The 15385-nt window shown below is 45.5% G+C and overlaps 1 protein-coding gene across 1 annotated transcript in view; it reads right to left on the bottom strand.

The window, feature by feature from the left end:
* The window catches only part of sim1a (SIM bHLH transcription factor 1a), an 82335-nt gene extending 69297 nt beyond the window's left edge, over positions 1–13038 (bottom strand). Inside the window, exons 1-3 of the mRNA XM_060856633.1 lie at positions 12652–13038; positions 2312–2394; positions 333–422 (exon numbers count right to left, since the gene is read on the bottom strand). Coding sequence (XP_060712616.1) covers positions 333–422; positions 2312–2394; positions 12652–12826 — 348 coding nt within the window. The 5' untranslated portion in view covers positions 12827–13038. The remainder of the gene's footprint in view (positions 1–332; positions 423–2311; positions 2395–12651) is intronic.
* Positions 13039–15385: the final 2347 nt, after the last annotated feature.

The raw sequence follows: 15385 nt of genomic DNA, 5'->3' as shown, positions 1-15385 counted from the left end.
GATGTGGGTCAGTCCTCGCTGCATCAATTTGAAAAGCAGCAGACAATCTCTGGAAATGATTCGGAATGATGTGTGCTCACAGCAGAAATGATCATCTGCGAGATTCATCATGACTGCAGTATAGATATGGGACGGTGACTGGATGGAAATAGAGGTTCTTCATTTTGTTTCGCCATAAATTTCCAAACGCATCTTTTCTGGGGGAAGAAAAGGCCACTTAATGTTTATCGCTATTACTAGGTAATCATATGGCAGAAGACAAATGGCTTTACATCTGCGCGTACATATTCTAACCACCGAAGAGAAATGAAGGGAGAGATGTCCTGACCTACCTGTGACAGTCCCAAATGAACTGACGCGGTCTCAGAGATGTACATAATTTTCCCATCCGGAGCCACCACGAAAATAAAGCCGTCCAGGGTCTACAGGTCCAGGAGCAATCACACAAATCAATGCATTACTGGCTGAGCATGTTGGCTCTATTTTAAACAATATTCCATTCGGTTTGATTTCCGCAAGAAATATCCTGCCCTTTCCCTGCCCGTTGTTTCCTGAGACAGCGGTAATCGGTACTCTGTGGGGAGGGGGTGGGGGCGCTGCGCCCCACCTTGTAATTAGTTGCAGGGCACATGAGAGAAGTGGTTGACCAAGCCGTGAAGCTAGACGCACTCTGACTTGTTGGTGAAATGTTCAGGAAGATTGTTTGAACTTTAGCCAGATGTTTAACCTCAAAACAGAACGCGGGGGAAAACGCCGGTTATAAAATATGTACCAATTGTGTTCTAAAGGAGCATTTATGTTATTGTTCACAGTGTACACTGAGTATTCTTACCCACGTTCAGAAATGTTGTATATTTTACAGGAAGAATCAAAGACAATTGGTGACAGCATTTTCATGCATCCGGCTTTGATTCTTTTTTACTATAACGAAATTGTTCCGTGTACCTTTTATATACTCCAGACGTTATTGGGGTACAAGTAATGAAGGCAATTGTTGTTTTATTCTGCAAATCATGTGCTTTGCAGTTTCCTATTCGGAAGAACCACAGCCACCCTGGCGATACCACGCCAACAGTATGGGTTCAATAAGGCTGAGTCACCATTCTCCTCCTCGGGTGAAATTCAATACCAGTCACCTCTCTCTCTCTGTCCCTCCAATGAGACAGGTCAGGCAGCATCCAAGGAACAGGAAATTCGAAGTTTCGGGCATAAGCCCTTCATCCTGATGAAGAGCTTATGCCCGAAACGTCGAATTTCCTGTTCCTTGGATGCTGCCTGACCTGCTGCGCTTTTCCAGCAACACATTTTCAGCTCTGATCTCCAGCATCTGCAGTCCTCACTTTCTCCTCCAATGAGACAGCTCTGGTAAAACCATCGTGACTTCTGCTTGTGTATGAGACGGTGTTTACACCCCTTTATTTGATTCATAGAGTCATACAGCATGGAAACAGAGCTTCGGTCCAACCAGTCCACACCAACCATGTTTCCAAACTAAGCTAGTCCCACCTGCCTGCGCTTGGCCCATATCCTTCCAACCTTTCCTAATCAGGTACTTATCCAAACGTCTTTTAAATGTTGTAACTGTACCTGCCACCGAGCACTTCCTTTTCAATCCACACAAGAACCAACCCCTGTAGGAAGTTGCCCCTCACGGTCCTTTTAAAATCTTTCTCCCCTCGCATAAACAATATGCCCCTTAATTTTGAACTCTCCACTTTAAGTAAAATATCCTTATCATTCACCTTATCGGGAAAACGCATGAATAAGTCATTGTTTGGATTTTTTTAAATGTTAAATTATTTAGTGCAATTAGGAAATAGAAGCTGGTGTTTGTTTTTTCAATATTCAATATTCTGCACATCAGCCGGCCTCAGCGAAACCATCTCTCAACTTTCAGTAATAAAATTCGTTTAAAATCAAATTTGCATTAAACGTATTCCAATAGCAACAAATAATGATGGCAATAGTTCCTTCTCCCTTCAAGAATGGCCTTTTTAAAGGGGCACAGAGGGCTATCTTTCTGGGTTCTGGATGGATGCTTTGGGGGGTTAGCCTTAAAACATGGAATTGACAAAACTGATCATCCGAGAGCAGGGGTCTGGGACATGGCGTTAAGGTGCAGCTTTTGCTTAGACTGATATATGGCTGTTCCGTGTCAACATTACAGGTCTAAGTTATTAATTGGGGTCCCCATGTTGGTCCCCCTGAAATTTGCTTTCCTGGGAATAAACGATACAGACACACATACAAACACCGCCAGTCGCAGACATGACGTTCTCCGCACGGGACAATGAATGTTCCTGTCGCTTACCTGTAACAGGTGAGACCCCAGTTCTCGGCTGACGTTATCCAAGTGACCAGTGCGACTGGTCTGCCCCCAGGCCTCTCCGAGTCCTGCAGGAGAACGGAGAACAGTGAGAAACTGGGCCGGGTTTGACAGGCCAGCAGAACCCAGCAGCTGCACATTGAAATACGCCGGAGCGGATCCGGGGCGAAATTTACCTCTAAATAATTCTTGTCACTTTATTTCAGGGTCGTTAGCAAAACAGTTTTATTTTGGTGTTGTTGGGGGAGGGGGGGGGGGAGAGGGAAGGTAGGATGGCGAGGGAATGAAGCAGGGTCTCTGAGCTGTAATGTTTTATTTTACATTTCCGAATAATCAGTTCGTTTGAATTACATAAATGTGGGAAAAGGATCAAATGTTTAAACGAAGGTACGACAAGGCGAATGCAACCATGTGCACGGGCTCAGTGTAATGTGGCGTCAGTTTTCCAAATAATAATCGGCCAAACCGTAATTGTGTTTAATATTTAACGTAACTATATAAAATGGGGATTAGAGGACATCTTAAGTGCATGTCTAGAGCTCAGTGATATTTGAATAAATATTTGCTGTTTTTATATTGACAGCGATCTTTTTTATTATATTTCATTCATGTTTGACGAGGGTTATCGAGGTCGAATATAAAGATGCCCCATTCCCTGGGACACATGGGAACAGCAATGCGTGAATCTTCACTCTCTATCAGAATCAGGACTCATAAGTACATTATTCTCATTTCCCGAAGCGAAATATTCAAACAGAGCTCTGCATTTCTAAACTAGGATGCCTTTTTTTCTCTCTCTCTCGTTGATCTCTGTTGTTTCCCTGTGACAAATAATCTGTCACACATTGTGGAAGAACTAACCATGAGAGAGCAGAGGCTGGATTGGGGGTGGTCATCACTATTACTGACCCATATCTTTACCAGACACCCATATTAAATCGGACGGTGCTACTACAGCGGCTGGGGCAAAAGCAAGTGCAGACAGGCAGTGTCCAGTGTCAGGACAGGTATCCTTCACCCTAACAGCAGCTCAGCTCGGGGTTTCTGAATGCTGGGTTTCTGTATGGCAACAGAGCAGAAGGAGAAAGAAACCGTTCGGTTCTTTAATCTCAACTAAAATACTGTACTCAGCAGGGACAACTCCAGGGCGTCCACTCCATCTAGTTAACCTGTGAGGAACGGGGAATGAATCGATGCTAATGTCCCCATTTGTTTGAAACAGAGAAACAGCTCGGCCCTGTTTCTATTCCCCAACCTGAGGTGCGGGTGTAGGAGCAAAGTGGGACCGTTCCTTTATCGCCTTGCCCGCATTTGAGTCAAAATTCACTCGGTCGGTAAAATGCGAAGTGTTAAACGGAGAGCAGGTAGCAATCGAAAACGGCTTTGAGTTGCCCGATTGAACGCGGGATTAAACAAGGCGCCGTTGAGTTGCCCATTCTGCGCGCATTATGGTTTCATTTATTCCGCTCATGCAATTCATTTGGTGGTTGGCAATCTCGTTTGGCGGGATTAATTTCCACAGGCGAAGGTTAGGTCTGTGCACTCAGCATTCGCCAGGGATCGTTTAACCATTGTAAAAACAAATTCTTGCTCTACCTCATTCAACTCCCACCCCCCACCCCCCAACGCCCCCACCTCACCAAACTCAGTCTCTTTGCTGCAGACCGCTGAAGCTCTGCAGATGTAAGGACATTCCCCCGGTAGCAGTGTCCCTCGAACCCCCTTTTTTTTAGCTCACAAGGCGGCTGCGCTTATCCTACCCAGCCCCCACCCTCCCCAGGACAGAGACCCTTCAGAGATTTATCGCCAGCAAAACCGGGGAGGGGGGACACTCGGTATTGCTTGTCTTGCCTGCTGTACTAAATACAGTTCCTATCCGTCGGCCCAATGTGTTGGCCTTTCCGGTGAAAATAATGCATTGAAGGGACTCAGTCCTCAATCCCGCCCGATCCCTCGGAAGTGACTTTCATTGCCCATGAGATCCCCCCCCCACCCCCGTCCTTCAGGGGTTTCAGTGGCCCCGTGGGATCACGGTTTTGGCGACAAAATCTCGCGGAACAGCGTGTACTGTCCACACAAAATGCAACTCCCCGAGTTACAAACAGTGGCTGCAAGACAAGGTTCCCAAACTCATTCTGCTGCAATGCGAATTGACCAAGGGTTCCCAGCAAACACTTTCTTGTTGCTAGCCCCGTACAGAGCCGGCACAGTGCTGTCTGCCAAAGCACACCCATCCCTGGAGGACCCGTTCCCGGAGCATTACTCTGCCCAGTGAGCTACACAAAGCCGGTTCTGGCCGGGTTGCGGATGAGAGAGGGATGAGTTGGGGGGGAGTTCACAAGGGCGGCTCCTTAAACAACTTGCACTACGGTGTGGGAAATCCAAGGCAAGGGCTAGTTCTCTTCGCGTTTGGCCTGCCCTCTGCCCTACTTTCTGGAGAGGACAGTGAGCAATCGTCGTAAACAATTATGTTTAAGGAGGCCCCGGGAAACACTGAAACGTTTTAAATCAACGCCTGATCTGCTTGGAAAGCCAAGGCATCGAGGTCACCCCCTTCCTGCCCCAGGTCTAGAAGAGTTTGTGTTTTTACGAACGGTGCGATATCTGGGTAAATTGTGGGCGCGTGTTAACAGATTGCCAGCATGTGGGATCACTAAGAAGGTGCCAGAAAGTATTTTGCAGAGTAAAATAAAACAGTCACGAATGCGAAATGCTCGAAGGTTTATATTCAGACATCAGTGTGAATGCCATATTTTCTTTCATGCACAGCATCAGTGAGAAAGGGCTGCACTTTGGATGCTGCCTGAACTGCTGTGCTCTTCCAGCACCACTGATCCAGAATCTGGTTTCCAGCATCTGCAGTCATTGTTTTTACCTCGTATTAAAGCCCACACCCTATCATTTGGATTGGGTGAGTCAGCCCAAGATCAACCTGAAGGCTCTTTGATGATGGTACTATCTGGCTACGGGAGGCGGCCTATCGTTCGTAGACTCACTGTTTCCTCTCTTGACAGCCGCCAAATAAGTTCCAATGTCCCAGAACATTGAAATGATGGCGCCCAGGAATTGTTCGGGACAAGTAACCCAATGTTAATCATATCCTGACCAGAGCACGTCCAGCGAACCACTGTGAGGAATGAGACTCGAGACTGAAAAGAGATGTAATAGTTGCACTTGACCTACCGCCGAGAAGCGACACGGCCACTAGCACCGAGGGGCAGAGACAGAGAGAGAGAGATTTATTCTCTAGCATTAGAATGGCAACAGGGCTTGACATGGTGGGGTGGGGGGTGGTAGATAGTCTTGCAAACTGAAGAGGCCTGAAATGAAACAAGGTGTTTTTGTGCTTTGGAAAATATAAAGCTGCAGCTTTTAGGGAATGCGAAGGATTTTTCCAGCTCCAAGATGCTATCAGCCATGCAAAGATGGATAACCTCCTTATAGTTCCTCGACCTCCTTCAGATTAGCGCTAAAAGACTTGATTTAATAAAGAAAAAAAGAGTAAAAGTTACTGTATAGGTGTAGGTGACATGATGCTGCAGGGAGCTGGCGGGTAATATGACTGAGTTCAAGTGAAACCTCAAAGCGGACGTACAGACCCGACGGTGGGGTCTCGGATAATGAGAGAGTTGGGTTGGGGGGGAGGGGAGTTGAGAAGGTGTGGAGAGAGAGTAAGTTTCTGCCAAACATCTTGACTGCAGCCACGAAGCAATGTGTGGGGACCGCTTCTATTGAAATGCACCCTGACCCGGATTACCTCAATGGACTAGACGCTTGTGTTTGGTAATTTCCTGAAAATGAGATTTCGATTTATAAAACAAGAAACCAATTAGTAACCAAATGAAGCGAAGTAGATCCAGCAAAATGGAGCGAATCCCAGGGGGGTCATTTAAGGAAGTTCTTGGCGAGTCACACAATGGTTTCTAATCAGCCTGCAGCTCGCCTCGTTCTCCAGCTGCGCTTTCAGCTCTCCAACCCCCCAAAATAGAGCAATCGATCCAAGTTTTCCAGACCCAGTCTCCAATTCCATATCTTTGAAAATCTTATTTAAAGTAGGGTTAAAAAGAATTCAGCACCATCCATAACCCTAAGTAGTATATACATTGTTCGAGCTTGAGAACTAGCATGTATTCAATGACATTTGAAGTCGTTGATTTTCAGAATTTGGATGGGCAAGCAATAAAATTTAAGTTAATGTGTGGTAATTGAGTTTTTTTTTCAAAAAACTGTCTCCTATATTGTACTTTGGAGTGAATGTGGGGATGGTTACTATAGGACCCGGGAGGCCTATGAACAACATAGTTCTTAAAGCAGTTTCATTTCTTCTTGCTCCTTACACCAAAACCCCACCTTTGGGTTGTTTGGCACCTCATTTAAAATAAAATTCGATTCACCGCTACTTTTGTCCGTTGCTCGATGCAGGCTGGACATGAAAGCCGTTAAAGATCGAAGGAGAAAGTGGGGACTGCAGATGCTGAAGCCCAGAGTCCAGAGTGTGGTGCTGGAAAAGCTCAGCAGGTCAGGCAGCATCCGAGGAGCAGGAGAATCGACGTTTCAGGCATAAGCCCTTCTTCAGGAATCTAACACGATATAAGCCCTTCATTGGTAATCTAAAGCGGTCATGACTACTGGCTCTGGCCACGCCGTTAATTCACAATCACTTTGTTTGTGGACCGCTCTCATTCTATAATTTTCCAAGATGGATAAGCCTGCAGGCTACTCTCTTGTCAGAATAATTCGGAGTAATGGCTTGTTTGAGAACTGAGTGTTTTGGATTACAGTTAGTTTCTCCACTGATATTGGAGAAAACAAGGTAAGCAATTGATTTTCAGAATTTGAATGGAACAAGCAATAAATTTAAGTAAGTGTGTGGTAATTAAGTATTTTTTTAAAAAAAGTGACTCCCATAGTGTACATTGTTTCGATTGAATACAGGAGATAAGCTAGCACCAAAGACAGTCTCTTGGCCCGTGGGCTTCCTCCGGGTGCTCCGATTTCCTCCCACAGTCCAAAGATGTGCAGGTCAGGTGAATTGGCCATGCTAAATTGCCCATAGTGCTAGGTGCATTAGTCAGAGGGAAATGGGTCTGGGTGGGTTACTCTTTGGAGGGTCGGTGTGGACTTGTTGAGCCGAAGGGCCTGTTTCCACACTGTAGGAAATCTGATCTGATCTAATCTAATACCTGGGAACAGGGCAAATGATTGTAACAAAATGTATTTGCATAGCTCCTGTGAACGAAACAAGAGCACGCTTCAATGCCGACGATTTCTTCCGTGTGAAGAGGTCTTTTCGCGAAACCGTGTTTAGCTACACCCGCTCAAAGAAGACATCTGTCCCCCGGGTTGTCGTTGTTCCTTCTTTCCAATTGGAGCAAGCAGTAGCCGCTTGGTTGTCACGGGTCTGTCAGGCCTCAGGAGCACAGCGAGGAAAGGTGCACATTCCAACAGGTAACCCAAGCTTCTCAGCCCGGCCGCTCGATGGATCCTTGCAGCACACCTCAGAGCTGGCAAGTCCAGCATTCGCTTGGACACAACCATCCGCGCCGCAAGGACACGGAGAATGGGACACAGTTCACAGACTTCTGTTTACTTCAAATCACACAAAACCCCTCATATTTATACGCAGCCCGCTCTTTTCTCCAGAAACACACACTTCAATTGCATTAATTGCCAAAGGTTAAGAAAATAACAGTTACCAACAAGAAAGATAAAACTGCCCACTGCAATTTTCTTTCCAAAAAATAAAGACAAAAACTTTATTTTGTAAATGTTGGAGTGGTATTTTCGCGCACTGAATCGGAAGCAGCATAATTCAAGCTTTGAGGGTGCGGATGTCTCTGTTGAGGCTACCTTTTGATGAGACCTTTATGCGCCAGGGCCCGGATAGGGAAGAGGGAACACAGTCTGAGATGCTCTGACTGTGTTTGTCCGGATGGACGTAAATCACGGCCCAGCCTATCGGATTTGTTTTGTTTTGTCCCGAGTTTGTTCCTTCTGCGTGTGTACGTCTGCAGGATTGACTGGGGTGTGCCTGTGTGGCATCTGAAGCTGGGGTGTCCAGGCTTTGAGCGAGGAAGGCCCGAGGCTGATGGATTCCAAGCCGAGCTGCCAGGGAGCTCGGAAAGTTTTGAGACTTGCAATGGAATCTGATATGCATACAACAACAGGGGGGAAATATCCCTTTCCCACCCCCACACTTCACGTTTCCTTTCCTCTCCTTCGGCCTCCTTATCTCTAAAAGAAAGCCAGCCGCTTTACTTGCTGAAAGCAGCATTCTCTGTGGATTCCGCAGACCCTGGTTACTCTCGGTTCCAGCTTCTATCTGGCATTCGCCAAAGTGATGCCTACAGCTGGCTACCTCACTGGGGCACTAACAAACGCCAGGATGGTTGGCATAACGTATTTATTGTTTTTTTCAAGTCACTACGAATTCGCGTGGCGTATTTCTCCGAAGTTGTTCTGTACAATTTTGTCACACAGGGGTCTATCTATAAAGCAAACAGGAATATCCAGTCAACTTTGCAAATAATAAAAAAACAAGATTCGGCACCCAACCCCACACCCCCCCCGAAAAAAAACAAAACAGCCCCAACCTCACATTGTATTCCACTCCAAAACCTCAATGGAAAGGTAGTACGGCCAGTTTCGCCCCATGGCCTCCCTGTTCCTAATTTAAGGGTGACATAGCTGTGGAGCCCACAGTCAGGAATTAGCGTGAGGACTGATACACCGCCCCAACTCTCCAAAATCTCAAACCTCTCAGTGACCTTCTGGCTCTCAGCAAAAACGAAGGATTAAGATCAAAGCCAGCGCACTGTCTGAGGTGAGAGGCCGCGGTGGTTCGCGTTAACTACAAACGGTAGAGCCAACACTTGACTTAGGAAAAAGGTGAGGGAGGGGGCTGGTTTAGTTGCATATCAACCTCCCAGCAAAGGCGACCAACATTTAGAAATCAAATGCTCCTCTGATTTTCAGTTGGGGTGCAGCTGGTCGGCTCAGAGGGTGTTCGGACATTTCCCCTGATCAATTAGAAACCACGAAAACACGTTCTTCATTTTGAACGGCTGCGAACGGAGGAGTAATGCGATCTCGGAGACTGGTCCGTTCGGCTGTAACAGTGAGAATTGTTCAGCAGACCTACAAGTGTTGGCCTAAGCTCCACACGCAAACACGACGATGTGGGGACCTGCAGGCCATGGCGAGGCGAAGAGAAAATGGCAGCGTTCTTGTGCTGTGGACAGCGGCGTTTCAAAACCATTTGACAGTCTGAAACGAAACGGGATTGTCTGTTTGTTTTGTTCGCGAGGGGAAAGATTTCCAGCGCTGTCGGGATCAAATTGACATTTTAAGCTACAGTGTCACAGCCATTTTGGTGCAGAGACAGTTATTCTTCTCCAGCAACGTTCCCTTCACCGCTGAGTAAATTTAATGCAAATCGAAAATTGTTCTTAAACATAATCTCCTGCTCCCTTGGGATTCCCAGTTTCACCACAAACGGCCGCTGCCCGGACTCAAAGTTATTAATCCAAATCGCCCGGTGACAGTAAACATTGAGCAGAGAGAGCGCTCCTGTCACTTTAATCGACTGGACATAACTTTATGCGAAGGAACAAAACTATTAGTTTCTTAAAATGCACGCAGTGATGCTCTTATCCTCCCCCGCCAAGGCTTTACCTTGGCTTAAATCATTACATTTGTTTTCTAACAACTCGTTTCTCAACACTGCACTTCACTGGTTATCATTTAGAAGCGAATTCGGGCAGCAAATAATTGCAAAGGCTTCTAAATGGCGCATGTAAAAGATTTGAATTTGAAGCACACACATTCTTTCTCTCTCATAGGTGAAAGCTATGCTCTCTGAGCGTGAGTTTTAACAGCAGCCTCTAGAATGGAACTGTTTCCGAGGCGCGGAGGGGATCTAGAAAGCAAACTAATCACAGCGGCCTAATGTCGCTACTCGACACGGCTGCCTCGGAGTCTCTCTCTCTTTGATGACTCCTTCAGTGACTCAGAGTGGAATTGTTCATCTTCTGTCGATTCCCGAATAACTTCACGTGTCCTTTGCACAAAGGTGCGGCGATGCATTAAAAACACTCAGGGTGATGGAACATGATGAAGCCCAGGCCACCACTTTGTAAAGTGGTTGGCACTTTGTCAGGCTGGCAGCCAGAGGTTCAGTTGCAAAACTTGCGATTCTTGGCACTTTGACCATTTCAAGAGGCGGGTTCACCCGGGTTTAAATATATATTCCGGTTCACAGATCCATTCAAATATAAACGATTTATCTTGAGAAATAATCCCATCCGGAATTATTGATTGGACATAGGAGTATGCATGCACAATATTATGGGGGATTAGTGGCATTGTCGGCATTATTAATAAAAGGGACACCGAGCTGTGAAAGATCAGCTGGGAGGAGGGGGATTTGTGGCGGAGATCCGAGTATGATTTGAAGTTGAGCTGGTGAGGAACACGTCCCGTTATATCTCACCTGGTTACAGCTGCAATTCTAGGTCCCTGAGAACTCACATTCGGAATGTCACACGAAATTATTTAGTTCGTTTCTTAAATTGGATTTACAAGGGCATAATTCAGGACACGGCGAGGATGTACTTTTAATGGGGATACACTAGCTGAGAAAAGGATAGTCAGCTCCTGTTCCCGCTGTTTTAAGCCAGTTACGGTTTGAGGTATGGAGAAATAATTCGTATCCTGACGTGACCTGAGATTGTGTGTGGTATGTGGTGAGAAGGGATGGACGAGATAAATTTGTCTGCGTGCTGAATATATCAAGCTGTTGTTGCTGAGGCGTACTTTGTCCCAGTTTCCCTGGGGTTTTGAAACATTTTTTTTCAAGGGAGTTTCTGATGAGCAGATCCGTTTCCCCTCACTCCCTAAAACCCTATAGATTAGTCATCACCTTACAAGCAGCGCCATATGCTTCGTTTGATCAAACTCCGCGTCAGATTTGCAAAAACATAATTGACAAGAGTCTCCTGAAAGCATGCGGAAGAGGAGCCCATTGGGGCTGGTAAATCACCACGGGGTGGGGGAGGGAGACTTGCGAACATTTTTGGTTTTGAAACGGAGAATATTGAGGATATAAATAAACCAAATGATTAGACAACAGCCTGCAGCTCAAGGAAACGCGTGCAAACAAGAAAGTGATCAACGTCAACAGACCGCTGGTCACCATTCTAGCACATAACGACAACCTAAAACTTTAATTGAGTTAAGCACTCAATGTCAACACTTTCACGATTTACAGGATTATCCCAAATGTGAACTGCAATGAAGACGCTCAGAAAAGTCAACAGTAATGATGTGGAGACACATCGGCTGAGCCACAACATGAGCGCATAAATCATACGGCGGAGGAAAGTTTTAAATACAAGTCCGGGTGGCTGTAGCTTCACATTTCACTTGATTCGCTTCTGGCCAAGAAGACTATCCTGTGAATGGGCCTCCACAAAACAGCAAGAGCTCAAGCCTCGTCTTGTGTACATCTGTCAGAAATCCCGCTTTGTCCCACGAAAATATGTTGTTACAAATTATGCTAACGTGTTTCTTTCAAGTGTTCTGAATTAGCTATTCCCTTGTTAAGCCAATATTTCTCAAACGCTGTCGGAGAATTGAATTATTCTGCCAAGTACCACGTAAACTGTCGCTTTGTTTTTTTTTAACGAGCAGCATTCCTTACTTTGTACTAATCGGACTTCAACAACTGTACGTCACGAACTTTTCTAAAATAAATTAGATACTTTCAATGCGGCACACGCGATTTGCCGAAGTTTTCATTAAAACTCAAAATGAAAAATAAGACCGACATATTGGATTAGTGGACAGTAAATATGCACACGGGTAAATCCTACTAAAATCGAAAGATTGTTCTGTTCACTTGTGACTTGTCGATGAGTCTGAATAACAGCAAATTTGATCACTATTGCATACATGGAACATTTAAAATAGAAGGGTCTAATTGCAAGTAAAATTAAATACGACTTCAAAGGAAACTGATGCATTTGGCAGACTAAATGTATCTACGATTTTCCTCAGTGCGGCACTGCTATAAATTATTAAAGATTTTATACTTACATTCGATCATATGAAAAAAAAACACTCACAATTTCAGGACTTTGAGAGGCGGTTATTGTCCAAATAACACTTGTATACATTGCAACCACGGTGCTTATTACTAAAGCTGTAACCGGTGGCAGTCTCTCCCGCGTGCTCTGTTCAGATTTAACAGTAACCTTCATTCTTCCATACTACCGTGTGTTAATCGGGCCGACAACAATTTTGAGAAATTGAATAGCGTTACCTACCTTCAGGGAAAACCACTCTCATCTTTAAATAACTGGTTGTCAGTCTGATGATGGAGGCTTTGTCGAGCTGGGAGGTTATTGCAGATGGCAGTGGCAGTAATTTGGCCAGTTCGTAAAACTCGCTGTTTTCCTTCTCCCGTCTAGTCCGGGCAGCATTTTTGGACTTTTCCTTCATTTCGTTTTCTGTTCCCTTTTCTTACAACGTCGTTGCCATAGGTTCATTCCCCCAAGAAAAGGAACGGTAGTGGTTTTAACACCACGTGTAAAAACAAGCACATATGTCGAAGTTAACCGTGTTTGAAGGGGTGGAGAGTAACTCCCCCCTTTTCAATTGAACTAAATTTGGCAATATTAAGTGGGAAAACGTAAACGTCGATACATTCACGAGCAGCCAAAACTATATTAAAATCAATGCCAAGTCGAAGCCGTGGTGTCTTTTCTCTGGACAAGTGTGAGATTTTTTGACAGCACTCCAATGCAGATCAGAACTCTCGCAGGCGGCTTGGCATTACTGTGCCAGCGGGTGCACCGTGCCAAGGGCTCTTCGCTGTGATTTTATACCTGGAGGGGAACTGCTTTCGCAGGGAGCGAGCCATAATCCAACCAAGCCTCAGTCCCAAAGTTCCCTTTCTCACGGCAGATGCAATCGCCAAAATGCTTCAAGCTTTCTTTCATACCCGCAAATGGCAGGTGTCTGGAGGAAGGCAGAAAGAGACACGCATTAGAAGGGGAATTAAAAACCCAAGCACCATGCTTCAATTCAGAACGGGAGGAGAAAACAAAATGCTCGCTCTGCTGTGCAACAGATTGTTAATGACAGCATTTCAATTAGATGGGTAACTCGCATGAGATGCCTTGTGGTGGTGTTGTTGGCTGGTTTGATTTCATTATGGGGAATCTCCAAATTACCCGCAATTTTACTTGCAGCACTTTTCTGTATATGGTTGCATTAAATATATGGCATTCGCTATTTACTTGAATTTCTTTCCCACAAGGTATGATCATATTACTTTGGCCTCACGTTGCTCACCTGAGGTGACTCATTAAAAGCCAAGTTACATTTTATATAGGATGGAAGTGGAGTGGGGGGAGCGGAAATTTGGTGCAATCTTCAGTAAACACTCGCAAAATAGCCAAGGGGTAACGAACAGTCCTCAGTTTGTCGAGTTTTCTCTCCTAGATCCCTCCCTCCCCTCTTCTTCCACCTCCTCCCCCTCTCGGTCTGTATGGCAGGCCGTCGCTGCCCCGTCCAGCTGCTGCCACGACCGCTCCCGCCGGCTCTGAGGAGCAGTCTCCCCTCCCCCCCAGAACCCGGCGCTGAACTTTAGCTGCCTGGCGAAGCAGTGTGTGCAGCGCGCCTCGCTGCCGCCGCTAACGCCGCTGCTGCTGCTGTTGCTCCAGCCTTTTCCCAGCCCGGCCCCACTGGCGCTGCCCGCCGCCGCTCCCGCCCCAAGCTGTCAATCAGCCGCCCTCAGCCCGGCTCCGATTGGCTGGCCCGCCCCGGGACGGGTCACGCGCCCCGCCGCTCCCACTTGCGTGAGGCAAGGATGTGAGGGAGAGATTGACTTCTGACCTCTTCACCCTACCCTCGCCTTCCCAAATCGTAGGGGGGAGATATGTTGGGGGGAAGCTGTTGTTTGGGTGCAGACAGAATGGCAAACGCTTAAAACGAGTTGAACCGGTCCAAGATGGTAGAGAAATGCAGAGTTCACGGTGCATGCACGCATATATGGCAAAGTATTTTTAAATATGATTATAAGTACATAACTATTTGGAATTCATTGACTATCAGTGTTATAAAGTCAGGAAATATTAAAGATTTAATAATCGCAGTGCCTAAAGGGATATAATCACGTCTTCGTTGCAAAGAAGTTGTGCCGCAAAATCAGTTGGAGTTGTACTATGAACTCAGAAGAAAATTTCCCCGTTCGTGAAGCAACAAATAGTGGAATATAGAAAGTAAATCGCGTTATTAGGAAGCTGAATGTTATTGCGTTATGTATCCATTTGCTGAAAACTTTAAACGAGACACGAACTTCGCTTAACTTGGAGCAGGTTGGCACAGTTAAATTAAACTTATTGTCAATATCTTTATGCTGTGCTGCTACAAAATGTATTATCTCGAGTCTCCTACTTCGTCTATGTATGATTATTAAGCATCATAAACTCAGGGCGTGACATAAAACCAATCAGAAATTGTCACAATTGAAATCTTTGCACGAGTTATAACACTTACGGTAGCATGTCAAAGGTCCTCCCACATAATTAAGTCAGTAAAATAGTTCATGATTCTAGCTAATTTCATGACTATTTATAGTGCGTTCTATCAGAAAATGAAGCAAAGATGTGCATAGTCTAAGTATAACAAGAATACAACAAACGCGCATCACTCTAAACGTTAAACTGTCCAAAGCAGAGGCGGAATAATGCAGCCCAGCATCAGTTAGTACTGTAGTCCAGAGAGAAGATGTTTCAAGTTTCGTTGCACAACCTGTTTTGAAACATGGGTCCAATGCTTGAGTGAATGTGAAAATAAGCTCCACAGCCAGATGCAAAGATGTGCCCGAGAGTCTTTGCACACATGGAGCTGTTAATCCCTTTCCTGTATTTTACATTCGCTTCTACCTTAATTTCACCGATTTTTTTTTAATATTAGAAAGCTAGCAACAGACAAATGTTACTGGCACAATGTAGCTTAAAGGTGATACTAAATATGTTTTTAATGTGACCTCAT

The sequence above is a fragment of the Hemiscyllium ocellatum genome, chromosome 3, assembly GCF_020745735.1.
Source record: "Hemiscyllium ocellatum isolate sHemOce1 chromosome 3, sHemOce1.pat.X.cur, whole genome shotgun sequence".
Classification (NCBI taxonomy): Eukaryota; Metazoa; Chordata; class Chondrichthyes; order Orectolobiformes; family Hemiscylliidae; genus Hemiscyllium; species Hemiscyllium ocellatum.
This window is presented reverse-complemented; position numbering and strand designations above follow the sequence as displayed.